This window comes from Girardinichthys multiradiatus, chromosome 14 (genome assembly GCF_021462225.1).
Source record: "Girardinichthys multiradiatus isolate DD_20200921_A chromosome 14, DD_fGirMul_XY1, whole genome shotgun sequence".
NCBI lineage: Eukaryota > Metazoa > Chordata > Actinopteri > Cyprinodontiformes > Goodeidae > Girardinichthys > Girardinichthys multiradiatus.
Window position 1 is genome coordinate 35572781 of NC_061807.1, and position 18981 is coordinate 35591761.

At 38.9% G+C, this 18981-nt stretch overlaps 1 protein-coding gene across 3 annotated transcripts; it reads left to right on the plus strand.

Annotated features, from left to right (window-relative positions):
• The first annotated feature begins 157 nt into the window (after nucleotides 1-157).
• Nucleotides 158-17566, plus strand: LOC124880514 (ras-related protein Rab-39B). 3 transcript variants are annotated; one of them, XM_047385669.1, is made up of 6 exons: nucleotides 481-654; nucleotides 929-1132; nucleotides 1718-1806; nucleotides 4275-4552; nucleotides 13294-13474; nucleotides 14785-17566. In XM_047385669.1, the coding sequence occupies exons 3-6, from the start codon at nucleotides 1801-1803 to the stop codon at nucleotides 15028-15030; spliced, it is 711 nt and encodes a 236-aa protein (XP_047241625.1). In that variant the 5' UTR covers nucleotides 481-654; nucleotides 929-1132; nucleotides 1718-1800; the 3' UTR covers nucleotides 15031-17566. The 3 variants fall into 3 exon arrangements, with proteins under 3 accessions (XP_047241623.1, XP_047241625.1, XP_047241624.1); XM_047385667.1 differs by lacking the exons at nucleotides 929-1132; nucleotides 1718-1806 and having other exon boundaries at nucleotides 158-654; XM_047385668.1 differs by lacking the exons at nucleotides 481-654; nucleotides 1718-1806 and having other exon boundaries at nucleotides 994-1132.
• The last annotated feature ends 1415 nt before the right edge of the window (nucleotides 17567-18981 follow it).

Below are 18981 nucleotides of genomic sequence, written 5' to 3' on the forward strand. Positions count from 1 at the left end.
GTATTCATAAGAGTTATACATTCCTGCAAGACCAGGCCTAGGTCGATATATGCTGTGTGGTTTTCTATGAAAAGGAAAACGTTTCTGCTCCTCTTCGTTCAGCTTTCGTTGCGCACACATGCGCTTCTTTACGGTTATGGTACTGATGCGGGATGAGTCAGGCTGTATGATGCTACTGCTGCTGCTCTCTGCTGCCATTTCATCAGTGCCGATTAGCTCCAAACACTCAGCAAACGCAGAAGTGGATCCCCCCTTCCTCTTCATCCGAACAGCCTGCCCCTCCTCAGACGGCTGAGAGCAAACTGAGAGCAGGGGGTCAGTTCGGACGAGGCTCCGCGTACAGGAGCTGGATCCGTCTGTTTTTAATGAAACTGCACCTGCTCTAAATGCGCTCCTCTCACGGTTGTCCAGCGGGGCCTGGCCGTAAGAAAGGAACATATCTGGACTCCAGGGGCCTGCTTTAGTCGAACCAGCCCGTGTGTGTGCGTGTGTGTGTGTGTTATCGCGCTTTACGGAGTCCCGTTTTGCGGCCTGAGCATCGATCCAGTCAGACTTGTCGGTGCCATGGAGCTCTCATCGGCCTGGTGCTGAACAGGCGGGAGAGGAAGAGCAACAACTCCGGCCTAAAGCGGGCCCATTTCTCTCTGCAAGCAGGTATCTTTATCAATGACGCGTGTCTTTGTTATTGAGCAGACCATTAAGCGTTAAAAGGCGCTCGTTAATAGTTATGGAATTGTAAGATTTATTATTAGCTGCACTAAAAATATTGAAATAAGAAACATGACGCATGTTTGATAAGATATATGTCATGACCTGCATTAAACAGCTCATAAAATATGCCATTAAAATAACTGTGTGCGCCTAGAGATAATGCTAGTACCATCAGCCTCCATTAGAAAAGCTTGTTCAGCTCTTTATTCCTGTTCAGATGAGGACAGCTGTCCAGTCTCAGTTCCTGCTGGACATTTGAAAGGCGTTGATGGACCTCCACATGCCCCATCAGGAGCAAGAGCTCCTGAGGCCGTTATATTCACCAGGGATTCAGCTGCTATTGTTTGCATACTGACTGAGCTGTGCAACCTGACTCTATTGGAGAGCAAGGCTGATGGGAGGCTTTATATAACTGCGCTTGGTGAGCTGTAGTCTCCAATACAAATAAGCTACATTATGTTTAGCTTAGAATAAATTAGCACTTTATGAGGGATCAGCCTATTCTATGTAACAGCACTACACACATTAATAACAGAATTGTGAAGTAAAATGAAAATAATGCATGGTTATATATATCTATACACACACACAGATAAAAGTCTGAAAAGTGTGGTGCAAATTTATATTCAGCCTGCCTTTACTCTGATACCCCTAAATAAAACTTACTGCAACCGATTGCCATCAGAAGTCACTTTACTAGTAAACAGAAGACCTCAACTATGGCATTCAGATGCCATAGTTCATCAAATCCCATAACCATAACATACAGTTACATTTGCAACTGTGATGTAAAGAAAAGGAAGAAAAGCCCCATAAATACTTTTAGCAGGCCCTGCATATTTTATGTTTGTTACAGTAACCCTAGGTGGTTACTTTCCTTTTAACAACATGCTCCTTAGTTAAAGCAAGTTTAAAAACAGTTATTGAGAAAAAATAAAGTTAAAAACAAATAAACACAAAGCCATTTCACTAAATGTATTTTATTTTTTCTACCTTTGTATGTCAGAGCCCAAAGAACAATGCTGTGTGTACCGTTTCTCTTTTCTGAAGCAGCTCATCGGATCAAAGTTCAGTCTGTCAGCAGCTCACATGAAGGTGAAAGTCTTCAGTTATTGATTGACCATGTCTGAGGTGACCCATTATCAATCAGAGGCAAAAAGCCAACAAACAATAAAAGATGTCAGCTGTTTTCTTTAAAGGTCCATATCTAGTAACATTTAGCAGGACTACATTATATAAACCCGAACCACAAACAAACCTCAAAATGCCTCTCTAACTTTGTGCCTTGAAAACACAGCAGATTCTGTTCTTGTGAACATCTGCCAACCATCTCCTTCTCTGTCTGCACCTGAAGGCTGTGAAGTTACTACAGCTGACATACAATCTCTATAAATTCCCACTAGTGTTTCTTATAAACCCCAGTAGCGTACAACATAGATTTTGTTTGTCGCTAACTACATATTTTGCCACAGCATTTTAGAACAACATTTTTTATATCTTAACTCAACTATACTGCAAACGTGCCTGATTCTCACAACATTTGAAAGAAAAAAAAAAAAGATAAGTAATTCATGCTCCCTAACGCTTCTTATACCCTGGATTCCTGGATAAATTCTGCAAAAGAATTTCTGTTAAGACACCAGTGAAACTTCAGGCAACTGTAACCCTTCAGCTTCTATCTCTATCAGGAAGTTGGAGCATATTTTTAATGTATGATCAACGGTTCTCATGTTAAAGTGTTATACTAAAACAAAGTTTTAAAATTAATTTATATGTGCTATAGTTTGGGATTTAACAATACATTCAGAAATATTAAGTTCACGAGAACAAGATATTAACAATATTTTCTGAAAAGCTAGAAATCAATTTTCTTTTATAAAGCTTTCACAGATTAAAATAATTTGTAATAACTGGAGAATAATTTAGTCCAGGTCTATATGATGTCTTCATAATCTGGTTTTAAAGCTAAAACCGCATTGAAAATGCTTATTTTTGTGTTTCATACTGTGTTTTGAGGATTCTTGGTTTAGAAAAGAGTTATCTAGTTCAGACTGAACTAGTCCAGATACTGTGGATTTGTGAAATAGCCCTGTAGCACCAATACTAAGCTGTGGTTGTTGGTGGCTAATGGCTAGCCAGTCACAATGCTCGCTTAAAGGCCCATACATACAGTAGCTACTCCACAATAACAGAGTAATTACTCTATGACTTGAGGTCACAAGAACAAGAACAATGTTCTTTCAGTTCCCTCCTACTGTGCCATTTGTATAATAGTTTTCAGACCAAAAAAAAAAGTTCTGCCCTGAAGATGCATCAAAAACAGGCTGCAAGAAATCCCAAAGCAGGCCTACAAGAACATAATGATGTCTTTTTGTTCTTGCAGTCCTGGGAGAGAGAACAAATTTCTCTGTTCTTGCAGAGTGTCTACTTGTAGTCATTTGAAAAAGAAACACTAGAATACACCAAAATAGTAATCAGAAATCAGCATTTCTGATCAGTATGTAGCAATTTATTAGCGTTAGTGTTACCACTATTACGTATGCTACAGCACCAATATGCACCAGAGGACTATATCAGGAAAGAGCTGCAATAATACAAATTACATGATGGATCTGTATCAGTACCCGGACTGTACCCTGGAAATTACAAACATCCATGGATCAAACCAATAAATTCCAATTGTTTTTGCAGGGAATTTGTGAAGTTTGTAGTTGTGAATCGTTTTGCAGATAGGATTTAATTCAAGGAAATACGATCAATGATTAAAATAAACAATCAGAGGGAAAAAAGGGTTTTGAAAATAAAATATTAAACAAGGGTGCCTCTAGAAAGGGGCGGCCAGATGCGGTCCGCTAATGATAGTACACCCAAGGGTAGTACGCCCAAACCAAAAACCCAACATGGAATTTCAGCAATTTAATGATGATGTTGTCCGTTTTTTTTATAGTTATTTGCTGCACAGTGAGATACACACTGTAAGAAAATATGGCTGAAGGTCACAGCTGGCTGAAGTTGTTATCTGACAGGTCTATCACACAGTTGTTTTTTGAGAAATCTGGACTGCTTTTGATCATTGGTAATTCAAGGTCTAAAATGCTCAGACTGGGAAATCTTGAATGGAACCTTCCACACCACACAGGGTTTCACTAAACTGCAGTTTAACTCACAGAACCTTTGCTCTATTTGTGAAACAATAATAATTTAATAATAATAACCACTAGGCCGCCACTTCTCAAATGACCCTTCAGTTGAGGAGTGGTGGCCTATTGGTTATTCCCCCAAATTGGAGTGTTTACACCTTTAAGGTCCCTTGTATGTAAGAAGGACACACTAAGAGGGAAACACTATGCTAATACAATAAATAAATAAATAAAATAAAGGACCTCCTCTGCTCTCATTGTAATTTTTGCTTTTTATACAAAAAATATGTTAAAAATTTTTATTGACAAAAAAACAAAACAAACCACCGTTGCTCTCCTAACATTGTTTCAGCCTTGCTTTAATCAAACACAGTAAACAGCTGATGGTCTGACCGGACATACTCTCTCTGTCTCTCGCTCAAGCTCGCGCTGACGCACGCGCATCTCGGGCGCTCACACCTCAGCAGCTCGCGGAGACACGCAGTCATGGAGGCCATATGGCTCTACCAGTTCCGCCTCATCGTCATCGGAGACTCCACGGTGGGCAAGTCGTGTCTGATCCGGCGGTTCACGGAGGGTCGCTTCGCCCAGGTGTCCGACCCCACCGTGGGCGTGGATTTCTTCTCCCGGCTGGTGGAGATCGAGCCCGGGAAGCGGATCAAGCTGCAGATCTGGGACACCGCGGGGCAGGAGCGCTTCAGGTGAGAGGAGGTGACAGCCTGGCAGGAGACTGATCATGCGTAACAGATGATGTGAGGTCCTGCTGTTTCTTTTTAATCCTCTGCGTTGCTTAACATTTCCTTATGTTTATATATGTGGACTTTAATCACATGGGGTTTATTTGTTAGTTTTTTAAGTTGGTACCGGTGACAAAAAGTGTATTTTCTTAAAATTGGTGATTATTTGTTAGCAAGGACAGGTGAATGTATTCAGGTCATTTCTAATAAAAGGATCTGCGAAATAATACATACTTCTGCATTTTACTATAAAATAAAGAAGCTGTCAGAGCTGAATGTCCCCTTTTAAACGGGGTTATCTCTTCCAACAGCCTACAGGGACTGTAGTGGTGTATTAGCCCGCAGGGACAATGCAAGTTGAACAAGATCATGTGCAAGAAACAAGACTGGATGTGGAAGGTTAGGGCTCCTGGGCTAGAGTCAGCGCTGGTGCCCTACCTGAGAACTTTCTATAATCAGAATCAGAATCAGCTTTATCACCAAGTTTGTACATACAACAAACAAGGAATTTGACTCCGATACACTTTGCTCTCTGTGTTTCTTTTTTGTTTTTTTGTGTTATCAGATATATTCAGCATATATCCTTATGTCCATAAATACATATATACAATATACACATATACAAAGGTGGATTTGCAACTTCAGTATGAGGTTGTTTGGTACTCTGTTAAATGTGCTCTGTAACGACGGCCTAGGGTAGTACTCTAATGTTTGTATATTACTGGATGGACATAAAAATAGTATTACTATGAAACAATGTTTGTATTTGTCCTTCTTATAAAGACAGCATAAGTTCTAGACATATCTTCCTTCATACAAAAAAAATTTCCCCCAAAATGTTGTAATAACTATTCCAAGCCTGTATGTGGCAGTGTAACGCGGTCCCTGAATTACACCAAAAATTGAAGGACACGTGAAGAATCCACCTCAACTTGTAATTGTTACGTATGAAATGCTAGCCAAGTTAGAGGCGAGAGGGACTATGACATCATCGTATTTAAATAGTTGTGTATAGGTTACTGAGAAAAAATTAATTCATTGTGACATGGGCATATATGTTTTCTTTGGATACCTAATAGAATGTTTCCAAAAAAACAAAAAACTATAATTTCACAAGAGACATACAAAAATGCTATTTTGGGCCTGCCAAAACCTCAGGGGCCCAGGGTAAATAATTTAAAATCCGTGGAGTAATCATTGCCCAAGTAAGGTTAAAATAAACATGCTTATTTTCTATACAAATATATTTCTGTTCAGGGCTCCGCAGATGTGTAGGAGAAGGATTATCCAATCCAAGAAAAAAAAAAACAACAGAGTTCCCACACTTTGCTAAACTTGCAGGAATATTTCGTTATACCAACATTTAATTGCTTGACCATCAAACGATTTACAACATTTGGGAAAATTGCTCAAGGTTAGGCAGATTGGATAGAGTCTGTGAACAGCAATTCTAAAGTGGACAAATTCCCCCACCTGAGCTGTAGGTCTCTGTAGCTCCTCCAGAGTTACCATGGGCCTTCTGGGCACTTCTCTGACGAACACTCTCATTGCCCACCCTGTTTAGGTGGACAGCCATACTCTTTGTGTTAATAATGTTGCCCAATGTGAAAAATCTGAAAAGGTTTGAAGGTTATGATTTTTTGCAAGGTGCTGTGTCATTCTCCCAAAAGTAGAACAGTAACAAAGAAACTACAAACATTCATAATCATTCCTTAATCAAAGCAGCTACACTGAGACCTTCATGACAGGATTTCACATGTTTTAGGTCTTGCGTAAAGATGACATGAAAAAAATATGTTCAGACAGCCTCACCACCTTACGTATGACTGGAAGAAAAACTTCAATCCCACAAGAACCAAAATTCTAGAGAAAGATCTGTGGGAAAAGCAGCAGTATCATGTTTAACCAGCACATGACATCCCCCCTATGGGGAGGAAAGAGGAACCTGTGGTTCAACAATTTAAACCCTGATTTATCTAGAAACTGAAACAACCATATGTTGTGCAACATTTCAGCATGCTGATATGGATTTGGGAGGAATAAAGAGCAACTGTTTTTACGGAACTGACAACAGGTTAAACATCCATCAAAGACAGATCTTTAACTGACCTTTAACCTCTGCGAAAAGTGTAATCGTTTCATTGACAACAATAAATTAGAACAAGCAGAATTTAGGTTTTAAAGAGTTATAGCATGTAGTCATGCCTACAATGAAATATCATTTGTCCTTAGCATGACAACATTTAAATTATAGACTCAGTGTATATACAGTACAGACCAAATGTTTGGACACACCTTCTCATTCAAAGAGTTTTCTTTATTTTCATGACTATGAATATTGTAACTTCACACTGAAGGCATCAAAACTATGAATTAACATATGTGGAATTATATACTGAACAAAAAAGTGTGAAACAACTGAAAATATGTCTTATATTCTAGGTTTTTCAAAGTAGCCACCTTTTGCTTTGATTACTGCTCCACACACTCTTGACATTCTGTTGATGAGCTACAAGAGGTAATCACTTGAAATGGTTTTCACTTCACAGGTGTGCCCTGTCAGGTTTAATAAGTGGGATTTCAAGCCTTATAATTGGGGTTGGGGCCATCAGTTGTGTTGTGCAGGAGGTTGATACAGTACACAGCTGATAGTCCTACTGAATAGACTGTTAGAATTTGTATTATTGCAAGAAAAAAGCAGCTAAGTAAAGAAAAACAAGTGGCCATCATTACTTTAAGAAATGAAGGTCAGTCAGTCCGTACAATTGGGAAAACTTTGAAAGTGTCCCCAAGTGCAGTCACAAAAACCATCAAGCGCTACAAAGAAACTGGCTCACATGAGGACCGCCCCAGGAAAGGAAGACCAAGAGTCACCTCTGCTGCGGACGATAAGTTCATCCGAGTCACCAGCCTCAGAAATCGCAGGTTAACAGCAGCTCAGATTAGAGAACAGGTCAATGCCACACAGAGTTCTAGCAGCAGACACATCTCTAGAACAACTGTTAAGAGGAGACTGTGTGAATCAGGCCTTCATGGTAAAATAACTGCTAGGAAACCACTGCTGAGGACAGGCAACAAGCAGAAGAGACTTGTTTGGGCTAAAGAACACAAGGAATGGACATTAGACCAGTGGAAATCTGTGCTTTGGTCTGATGAGTCCAAGTTTGGGATCTTTGGTTCCAACCACTGTGTCTTTGTGCGGCACAGAAGAGGTGAACGGATGGACTCTACATGCCTGGTTCCCACCGTGAAGCATGGAGGAGGAGGTGTGATGGTGTGGGAGTGCTTTGCTGGTGACACTGTTGGGGATTTATTCAAAATTGAAGGCATACTGAACCAGCATGGCTACCACAGCATCTTGCAGCGGCATGCTATTCCATCCGGTTTGCGTTTAGTTGGACCATCACTTATTTTTCAACAGGACAATGACCCCAAACACACCTCCAGGCTGTTTAAGGGCTATTTGACCAAGAAGGAGAGTGATGGGGTGCTGCGCCAGAGGACCTGGCCTCCACAGTCACCGGACCTGAACCCAATTGAGATGGTTTGGGGTGAGCTGGACCACAGAGTGAAGGCAAAAGGGCTAACAAGTGCTAAGCATCTCTGGGAACTCCTTCAAGACTGTTGGAAAACCATTTCAGGTGACTACCTCTTGAAGCTCATCAACTGAATGCCAAGAGTGTGCGAAGCAGTAATCAAAGCAAAAGGTGGCTACTTTGAAGAACCTAGAATATAAGACATATTTTCAATTGTTTCACACTTTTTTGTTCAGTATATAATTCCACATGTGTTAATTCATAGTTTTGATGCCTTCAGTGTGAAGCTACAATATTCATAGTCATGAAAATAAAGACAACTCTTTGAATGAGAGGGTGTGTCCAAACATTTGGTCTGTACTGTATATATCATCTTAATGTCATAAAACAACACATTTCCTCAATATCAACTTTTAGATTGATGCATATTTATTCTAAAATTTATTTGCTTATCATAATAGCTTTATTTTGCTTCAGGACTGTAATATAGGCTCAGTAATAGCATTATATGTTGAAAATTGCACTTTACCTTAAGCAGAAAATACAGGTCTTATGTTATGCATGTCTCTACAGATAGATAGATATCTGTTTAGTAAGTAAATAAATAAGTAAGTAAATAAGTAAGTAAGTAAGTAAGTAAGTAAGTAAATTGTATTTATATAGCACCTTTCACAGGTCAAACCACAAAGTACTTTACAATAAAAACAAGTATAAAAACACAAGTAGTAAAAACATACATGAAAAGAAAAAATAAAATTAAGAGACTACTTAAAACAGAATATATATAAAAATATATATATAATAGGTTGGCAGGACCATTAGCAGCCTTTGATTGGAAGATCTCAGACTTAAGACAAGAACTGAGGGGCTCCAAAAGGCCAGAAACATAGGCTTGGGCTTGACCACACAGAGCCTACGGTCCTGCAGGTTAAGGTGTGAAGCTTGTGCAACTTTTCATTTAATTCAAAACATCTATTAAAGAATACAAACTAACTAAAATCTAAACCAATATTCTTCTTTATAGTTCATGTAGCCATTCCGTGTATTCTATTTCATGCTAAAGCTTTATGTATGATGAGCTTGTCAGTCTTTGTTTGATTATATGGATTTCAAGGCAGCTATTGGAATACAAGAACAGAACAGGACCGGCCGTGCTCTGAAGGTAGATCACTGTATAGACATGGTATGTTAGAAAGGCTCAAATATGTCTTCATATACATGACTGAGTTCAACTTTGAGACAAAGGGGGTGACTGTCACCTGCCTTTATCCTGAGTGTTTCCTTGTCCAGAGTCGTAGAAGACCAGGTAGAGAGCATTTTTCCATGTCTTTAAACTACTGCTTAAACGTTTATGTAGCTTCGTCACTATAATGCATGTGTGGACTGGTTTAATTTGATCCGGTCTGCCCATCTACTGATAGAAATAAAAATATTCTTATAAACCTGTATATAATACACAACTAAACTGCACATCAAAACAAGTTGATTGTTGATTTCCTGTTACCTATTATTTCCTAAATTTGGATCCTATCATGCTAATTGCTGACATTTTAATTTAAATTTGTTATAATTTGTGATCCTTGTGTTTTTATAGGACCTAGTACAACTCTAAAGGCGCAATCGTCTTACAATGTTTTAACAAATCCAGACCCAACAAAATGGTTTAGGGGTATTATTTCCACCATTTGTAGATAATGTTGTGATTTTGTTGCACTGCGGCACTTGCCAATTTGAGTTTTCAATCTTTCTCCTGAAATCTTATCTCAATGACACAGATCTTTCTTCAGTGTTGTTTTATCTGCTTCTGCCCTGCTTCCATATATATATACCTGTATAAATTAAGCATGCCTGTGTCAAAACAAGTGAATCACTTGACTGGCCTGAATTTGTTTTCCACCTACCCCTTCTTTATAACTGTATCCTTCCTGCTGACGAATCCTACCCTCGTCTATGAGGCATTTCATGTAACACATCTCTCTGACTCAAGCCTATAAATGTCCGTCCTAATATATTTATGCTTTCATAGAGTATAATAAAAAAATAAAAGGAATCTTGGGAGGTTTGTTTTTGTGTTCCTGGAATGCCATTATATTATGTTAAAAATGAGCAGCTCTTCTCCACCCATTTGCTCTGCAGTGGTCTAAATTTTACATTCATTTAACCAGTTAAGTTATTAGGAATAAATTGATCATTGATCAAGTGATTCTCTTGCAACCAACACCAATACCCAGTTTATTCTCCACTAGCTAACAGCTGATTCTCATATTTTATCAAAGTTTCATCAGCTTATGGAGTTACCGAGAGACAAAACATTTTATGGCACTATTGATCTTCATAGTGAGTTTTCAAACAGAATGGAGGGACATGCAGCAAAGGTCCTGAGGTCAGGAATTGAGCCTCCATAAATAAGGATTTTGTGTTTTATCGCTCTAATTAACTTTCCCATTTCATAATGTTGTATTTTCCCTGTAAAGTGAACCAAAGGCTATAGCATGACAAGCTGACTAGCTTACTCACCCCAACTCACACTGCCTTCTATTCAAACTCAGTAGTCTCTATTTCATTCATTAATTTCAACAATATTTTCTTCTACATTTTCCCTTGTTTTACTTAAACAACCCTTGTTAATACCAAACCCATTCTAAATTACACCAATACTACCTATAAACCAAATGAATACCCTTTGTAATCTGTATCTGTGCACCCTCTAGGACTATACAGACCATATTGTAACAACTTAGGTCACATGATCCGAAGCTGTTGAGCATTTAAAGAAATAGGTATTGTACCACTAATATTTTTTTTCCTTCAGTGTTTTAACAATAGATGAATAAATATAAGATACTACCCATGTCTTTACTAGCCATGACTCAGTTACCGGTAAGCTAAAATTGTTGCAGTTTCAAAACTGAAAAAATGTGATGCTATACTGGTCCTATAGTATACAGTAAGGCAGGAACATGGGGCTTCCCCTCCCTCACATGTCGCTGCAGACTGCTGGTCAGCACCAACACCCCCCACGAGGTATTCTGTCCCCACTACCCGTTTCTCTGTACACAAATGACTGCACCTCAGCAGACCCGTATCCTGAAGTTTGTAGATGACACCACGGTCCTTGGTCTGATCCAGAACAGTGATGAGTCTGCATACAGACAGGTTGTAGACTGGCTGGTCTTCTGGTGTGGTCAGAACTACCTGGAGCTTAGCCCTCTCAAGACAGTGGAGATCCGGAAAACACACTCCCTCACCTCACCATCCTTGACAACACTGTCCTCGGTGGATCACTTCTGGTTTCTAGGAACCATTCCTTATTGGTATCTGAGCTGCAGAGAGTATCATCAGGGCTGAACGTCCCTCCATCCAGGACCTGTACAGGTCTAGGATCAGGAGAAAGGCATCTAATGCCCCTTTTCCACTGGCTCGATTTGGCCCTACTCGACTCCACTCGTCTCACTTTGCGAGCGTTTCCATTACAGTTTTTTCCATACCGGTACCTACTTTTTTTGGTCCCTGCTCCTGAGCAGGTAAGACCAAGGCTAAGTAGGGACTATATGTAACCTGACCAAACTGCTGTGCACTGATTGGCCGTAGGACCAGGAGAAATGAGAAGGTTTTCTATGAGACAGTGCAGGGAAAAGTTAATAAAACTCAAGAGCAACTACAATAATATTAAGGACCACAGTGGCCTGAGAAGGTCAAACATGTCATTTTACCATTTATGGGTCATAAACCATGCCTGAAGGCTGACAGAAAAGAAAAAGGACAAATCACCTTTCTGAATTACACGCAGGCAGAGTGCTATATTTAATAACATCCTAAATCAGCTGATCACACATAAAATCAGCTGTTCAGAGGCACAAACATTTCCCCCAAAACACAAAAAAACAAAACCACCATGAAACAACATGTTTGATTTGGAAATTTATTTACGGTCCTTAAGCTCCCTCCTCCTGCAGATGGAGGAGGGAGCAGGCAGACAGCAGCTGCCCGTAATCAGACTGTCTGCATCGGACCAAACAGGAGGATGAGTCGCTGAATCTGCGGAGCACGAACATGCAATAACCAAACTAAAACTAACTTCAAAGGTCAAAAGTCTGTGGTTTTGCGCTTTTTAGTCCTTGTCCTCGTTATTGCCATGGATAAGACAAAAACTTTTTCATAAAGCCCAAAATTGTAACTTCTTCAGGCAAACTTTAGAGCTTCACCATCCAGACAGCAGCATCTCTCATCTCTGCTTCTCCTGCCACACCCCCTCACATCAGAACCCCTGAGCCTTATTTTATAAGTATGGGCTGTGGTCTAGATAATTATCATTTTAGACATAAAAACATAAATAAGATATTCTTTAGGTTATTTATGTTTTTGTTTTTCATTTTTATTTTTTTATTTCACTCAGATTACTTTAATATGACAATGTAACAGTAATTTTAATAGCAGCAGAGCGCACTACACTCATGGCTGGAGGCGGGGCTTCAGTCACCATAGCTTCAGCCGTTGGCAGCTCAGTGGAAACACAACCGTGTTACCGTGCTGAGTAGAGCTAAACCAAGTGGTGCAGAGCCGGGGCATAACATCTCTGCAAATCCCAGACATCCTGGACCCAAATTGTTTTGACTTTTACCTTTAGGTTAGCACTAGAGAGTGTGTAAAACTGTAGTCAAATCCCTTGTTTATGCTCCTGATCTTGGCCAATAAAGTGGATTCTAAGCCTGGAAGAGGACTATTACACTAGATTGCCTACAAGAAAGACAAATTGGACATTTTGGAAATGTGTGACTGTACGTGAAATATAGAGTTTTGTTTAAATTGTTTGTATGAATATCATGATACCAATGAACCATGGTATTACAGAAGGTTCATACAGTAAGTATCCCATACTGGCCCAAGCCTAGTCTGTATATTTTCACATAAAAACTTAAAATAAATAAATACTTTAATTGAAGGTGACACAAGCTGAGAAGACAACTCTTAACATTATTAATATTAAAAGGCAACCTTTAAAAAATTACAGGTGTCCAACAGAAATAAACCATCAATCCTACATAATAAATGTCATCACCACAATATTTTAACCTCGTCAAAGAAGCAAGGCCACAAATTTGCCAACTATCATCCTTTATTGCTTGTGGCAGTAAAGACTTTCATTTATCTCTCTACCATACTGTGCAGGTCTATCACCAGAGCTTACTACCGCAACTCTGTGGGCGGGCTCCTCCTCTTCGACATCACCAACCGGCGCTCCTTCCAGAATGTCCATGACTGGCTGGAAGAGGCCCGCAGCCACGTCCAGCCGCACAGTATCGTGTTCCTGCTGGTGGGCCACAAATGTGACCTGGAGGCACAGCGCCAGGTAAGTACAAGAAAAAAGTGGCATTTAAACTAAACATAGCTTCTTATTGGGATGTGTTGACAAAAAAAAAATGCTGATGGGGAACATTTGTTAAATGTCTTTTGAGTTTTTTTTTTTATAAAATAAGCTTCCTCTTACATTTAGATCAATGTAGATTGGAATGATAGATGATCTGTGCTATTTAAATTCCCAACTCCCAGAGAACATTATCAAATTCACACTTCAAAATCCTCTGCAAATAATATACAGTGTCTTGCAAAAAGTGTTAATACGCCTTAAACTTTGTCACATTATACCATATTACAAACATGCACTCCTATGTATTTTACTGGCTGTCTTGCAGGAAGGTGAACCTCTGTCCACTTGACTACATTATGTCATTACTATGGTTGAATTTGAACGTGTGTAAATGAATTTGAATCTGCTTATATGATTGAATTGTATAGGATTAAATTATATGTTTCTGGGTATGAACTGGATCTGTTTATCTTATTAGGAGCCTGGGAAAGACATTTGCTGTGAATTAGCACATTATAAATGAACTATTATTCAATGTCATCTATCTAACTTCTTATCAACTGACTCGCCTCCCTTTCTCTGCTAAAGGAAAGCATTCCCACAGCATGATGCTGATACCACCATGCTTTATAGTGAGGATGGTGTGTTCAGATTGATTTCAGAGTTAGTTTCTGGCACACCTAGCATTAACATGTCAAAGACATTTGTTTTGATTTTATATTTTATTTTATAGTATCAGCACACACAGCTGAATGCAAATACTCGGCACACTTTTTAGATTTTTTTTGTAAAAGCACCTAAAAACTGTGTCTCATTTTCCTTCCAATTTACAATTATGCCCAATCCTATTAATGACATAAATCTTAATGCGGTTAAAACCTGACAAAAGGTGTATAATAACAAGAGGTATTATTGCTGTTGCAAGGCACTGTACAACAATTGCAACAGAATTAAATAAAGCACAGTATTTTTGAAAGATGGGCTTTGCCAACCACTTTATTCTGGATTATATCTGCCATCACTAATTGTGGTGCCATTGGTTCTGGAAGACAGACATAAACAGATCTGCTATGTTTGCATTTAAATTGTGTAGTGATGCTGCTTACTGGAGATGATGTTCACTGCTCTGTGATCAGAAACATGAGCGTGCAGTATTGTACAATCCAGTAAATTGAATTGCAAAGCCATGATTCAGCAACTGATAAAGGATAATTCTGTGTCTCAGCCTTTTAGCTTACATAAAGAAAAAACATGATTTGCAAAATTCACCCAGAACACTTTTGATCTCACAGGTGACCCGGCAAGAAGCAGAGAAACTGGCTGGGGCGTACGGGATGCGCTACATCGAGACGTCCGCTCGTGACGCCATCAATGTGGAGCACGCCTTCACTGAGCTGACCCGGGAGATCTTCGCTTTGGTTCGGTCCGGCGATATCACTATCCAGGAGGGCTGGGAGGGCGTGAAGAGCGGCTTCGTGCCCAATGTGGTTCATTCATCAGAGGAGGTGACCAAGAGTGACCGTCGCTGCCTCTGTTGATCTGGGAAGAACATGGATGATGGAAATGATGATGTGAAAAGGAGTGGATGCCAAGTGGAATGGCTGATGGACTGAAGTGTCAGCCATCTGAATGGAACTGTTGATAGCCCTTCGGTTCTACTTCCTTCAGACTGGATACAGATTTGGACGGGTGAGAAAATTCTATGAAGATGCTGGTTCTTGGTGTCATTGAACCTCATAATAATAGATGGAAGACTTAAAGGGATGGATCCATTTCTGTACATGTTTTGTTTCTCAGAAGGAAATGGTCAAAGTTATTTTTGGTGGCTCCTTTGACTGAACTGCCTTCCCAGAAAGTCTCACAAAGGCCTTAGATACCAGATCTGTTGTGATTACTTTTTTGTTTTTATTTTGCCCTCTACCTCTCCTTCCATTAATCACTTCTCAATATGCAATTTTATGATCACATAAACAAGATTACAACTTTCTTTGGTCATCTCTTCTAAAACACCATATAACTGGCATAATTATGGCAGATTATACCATTTCTATTCAAGTTTTTTCTCCTTTGCTGACATGTTGCTTCACATTCCAGAAATCAATAGAGGAGTCATGGAGGCCTAAAACACATCCTAGACCTATCATTTTACAAAAATTTATATTGCCTTGCAAAAGTATTCATACCCCTAAACCCTTTTTTTTTTTTTTACTTATTCTCACCTTACAACCAAAAACATATATGTAATTATATTTGGAATTTGTGCAATAGTCCAAGATAACCTAGGATATAACCTAGGATATAACATTGAAGTGGAAGTGAAATGGTTTTTAACCCATTTTAGAAATAAAATGATACCCCCAACTAAAATCCAGTGTCATCCACCTTAACAGACAGGCCTTGCGAGAAAAGTATTAATCAGAAGAACAGCCTAGAGGCACATTGTAACTTTGGAGAAGCTCCAGAGATCCTTAGCCTAGGTGGGATAATGTGTTGATAAGACAACTATTAGTAGTGCAGTGCACTAAGCTGGCCTTTTTATAAGATGGGAAAAAAGGCCATTGTAAAAACACAGCCACAAGTAGTCCAATTTAAAGTTTGTCACAAACAATGTAGTGGATATAAAAAACATGGAAGGTGTTCTGGTCAGATTAGATCAAAATTAAACGTTTACACCTACATGCAGATCCATGGTGATGGCAGTATCATGCTGTTGGTATACTTTTCTTTCACAGGGACAGGGACGCTGTCCAGGGTCAATGGAGAGATGAATGAAATAAAGGGGAACCCTGGAAGAAAACCTTTTAGAGAGAATGCAAAAGAGACTAGGCAGTTGTGTATTAGATTGGCCCAGTCAAAGTTCAGACCTAAATCTAATGCATAATCTGTAGCTAGACTTAAAAATTGATGGTGACAGGCATTCTTCATTCAAACTACCTGAACATGAATGAAGAATGGGCAAACATTTCAATCCAACAATGGCAGAGACATTCTGCAAAAGATTTGCTGCTGTAATTGCAGCAACGCGGGGTTAATTGCCTTGTCCAGGCACACATCAGTATGTGATGTGAAAGAAGCTGGAATGAAACCCACAACTTTCAGACTGCAAGGCAACTCCTTTCCTTACTAAGCCACAGTTGCCCACAAAGTGTGTACTTGAATACAAGTACACACACATTTAAGATTTTTGTTTGAACAACATTTTAAAAATGTGTCCCTTTCCTTCCACTTCACAATTATGCACTATGCGGTGTTGGTCTGTCACATAAAATCCCCGTACAATAGATATAGTTTGTGGTTGTAACTTTACAAAATGTGAAAAGAATTTAGTGGGTAAAAAACACTTCTGCAAAGCACTGATATAGGACCTCCAGTAAGCTCAATGACATTGACCTGGTCACATCTACATTCAGTGTCACTCAATAACATGGAGCATCCCTATTGGACTTTTACCGCAGGAAGACAAGTGTACAGCTGAAATAATCAAGGTGAAGTTGTGGACTCATGTCTGTTTCATTGAACACAGAATGTGGATTTGTGGAACTTTCTCTGAGTTTGTTGGAACAGCAAAGCACCTTAAAAGTCAAGTACACAGAGAAAGATTTATTTGTTATATTTCAGTTCTTCAAGGCCAAACTAACAGAGGTGGACTACATCACATAAAAAGACACTCGATGAATGGACTCCATGGAAACACTACATAACCAACGATGCACGCTTAGGAAAGAAGGAAAACTAGTCCAATATGATCAAGCAAAGAAAGTCAACCCACCCGACACGATTCATAGCCATACCACAAGGTTCAGTTCTGTTGGTCATATTGCCTTTTCTTTAATCTGTGAAAATGCAGTTACATATACCTTTTATTTAGATTAAGTTCAACCCTGCAGTTTTATCTCACTGCTGTAACATTACAAGTGAGGTACACAGTATAAAATGGCCATAAGAGAAGACTTGAACTGGTTTAAATGTGGTTTTTATGTCACAGATTTCAAACTTTATCTTTACCTAAATTTGATGATTATATTTCAAGATGCATTCCAACCCCTGACATGAAAATTAAAGAAATAATGCTCATGTATTGTGGTCATTTCTGCGGTTTCATAGCATTGTCTTTGTTGTGTAACACGACAGAAAAAACTCAAATGGTTCATGTATTGTTTTTTTTCTAAAGAAATAATTGAAACTCTGCTATTAAGCTATTGGATCCTAAAAGGCAGACAATAGCCATCAGTTTTTACTTCTACACAGTCTCAAACGAGTGTTTAGGAAGCCATACCTGCAGCTTAGTGGATTGTTGTTTAACACACGGTATAGTGATTTTACACATGGCTCTTTGTGTGTCATTTTATTCCATATATGAATATAACAGTACAAATGAGGCTTTTTACAGTCAAACAATAAGGTTCCTTCAAACTATTTAATGGAAAGTGTGATATTCTGATATCATTATTCCTAAAGACTGAAGTGTGAAAATTCTTCCAGGAATAACAAACAAAAAAAAAAACCCAAAATGTTCATTAATCTAGATATTATTTGTATTGGCTCCTTGCATTCCTTTAACACAGTGGTTCTCAAACTTTTTCTATGACGCGCCACTGCAGTAAGTACCGTGCTTTCCCCTATAATGACAGTTTCAACAGTAGTTTAACAAACAGTACCTTTTACTGAACACGTTGCTACAGTGTTTAAAAGTACAAGTTAAAAAAACACCATTATTAGCTTGTATTGCTAGCAGTTAGCTTGGTCAGGTTTTCAAACCTGGAACTTGAACACAGAGAAGTTTGGTTTGGCGTCATTCCTAGACTTCACAAGTAAGGGTCAACAATCTTTTTCAATCACTAAGAGCTGATTTTAACCTTTTCTTCTGCAAAACAAAAACTTGTAGAGCTGCAAAACCTACATGACCCTTGCAAAAAAGATATCCTAAAAACATAAATGAAATTATATAATTTTTATATAATTATAAAATTAACTGTGGCGAAACAGTTTATAATCAATATATTGATTATATGTATATATATATTCATAAATGTCTGGTGAAAAAAATTCTGTTTTATATTCTGGTACTTGCAGTTATTCACCACTTACCTACTTAACGCTTTATGTTCACTTTCAGCTGCCACAAACAGGTAATGGGTAGCGGAAAATCCCAGAGTATTGGGCCAAGATCAGGCAGCGGTTAGTGGGGAAGTCCTAGTCCAAGTCAAGTAAAAACCCAGGAAAGTGAAATTACCCGGGTAAATTTATATTGCAACACAACCTGGGCTTTTAAAAGCCTGGGGCCTTCAACAAGCAATGGAAAAGGGACCTCTGTTGTACAAACTCTAAAAGAATAGCTAAAATCAACATTTACTATTGCCTTTATAATTACATTGATCCTTTAAATAATTTTTGTTCAGTTATTAACTAGATTGTATTTATCTAGCAAGGAATTTCCAAGGTCATTCCAAGTACCAGTGCTGGTGCTCAGACCAGTGTGAGAACCATTG

Excerpts from the sequence above, each read along its gene's own strand:
- LOC124880514 (XM_047385669.1), top strand. Across the intron at positions 4,553-13,293 it reads GCGGGGCAGGAGCGCTTCAG|GTCTATCACCAGAGCTTACT; the intron begins GTGAGAGGAGGT and ends CATACTGTGCAG. Across the intron at positions 13,475-14,784 it reads ACCTGGAGGCACAGCGCCAG|GTGACCCGGCAAGAAGCAGA; the intron begins GTAAGTACAAGA and ends TTGATCTCACAG.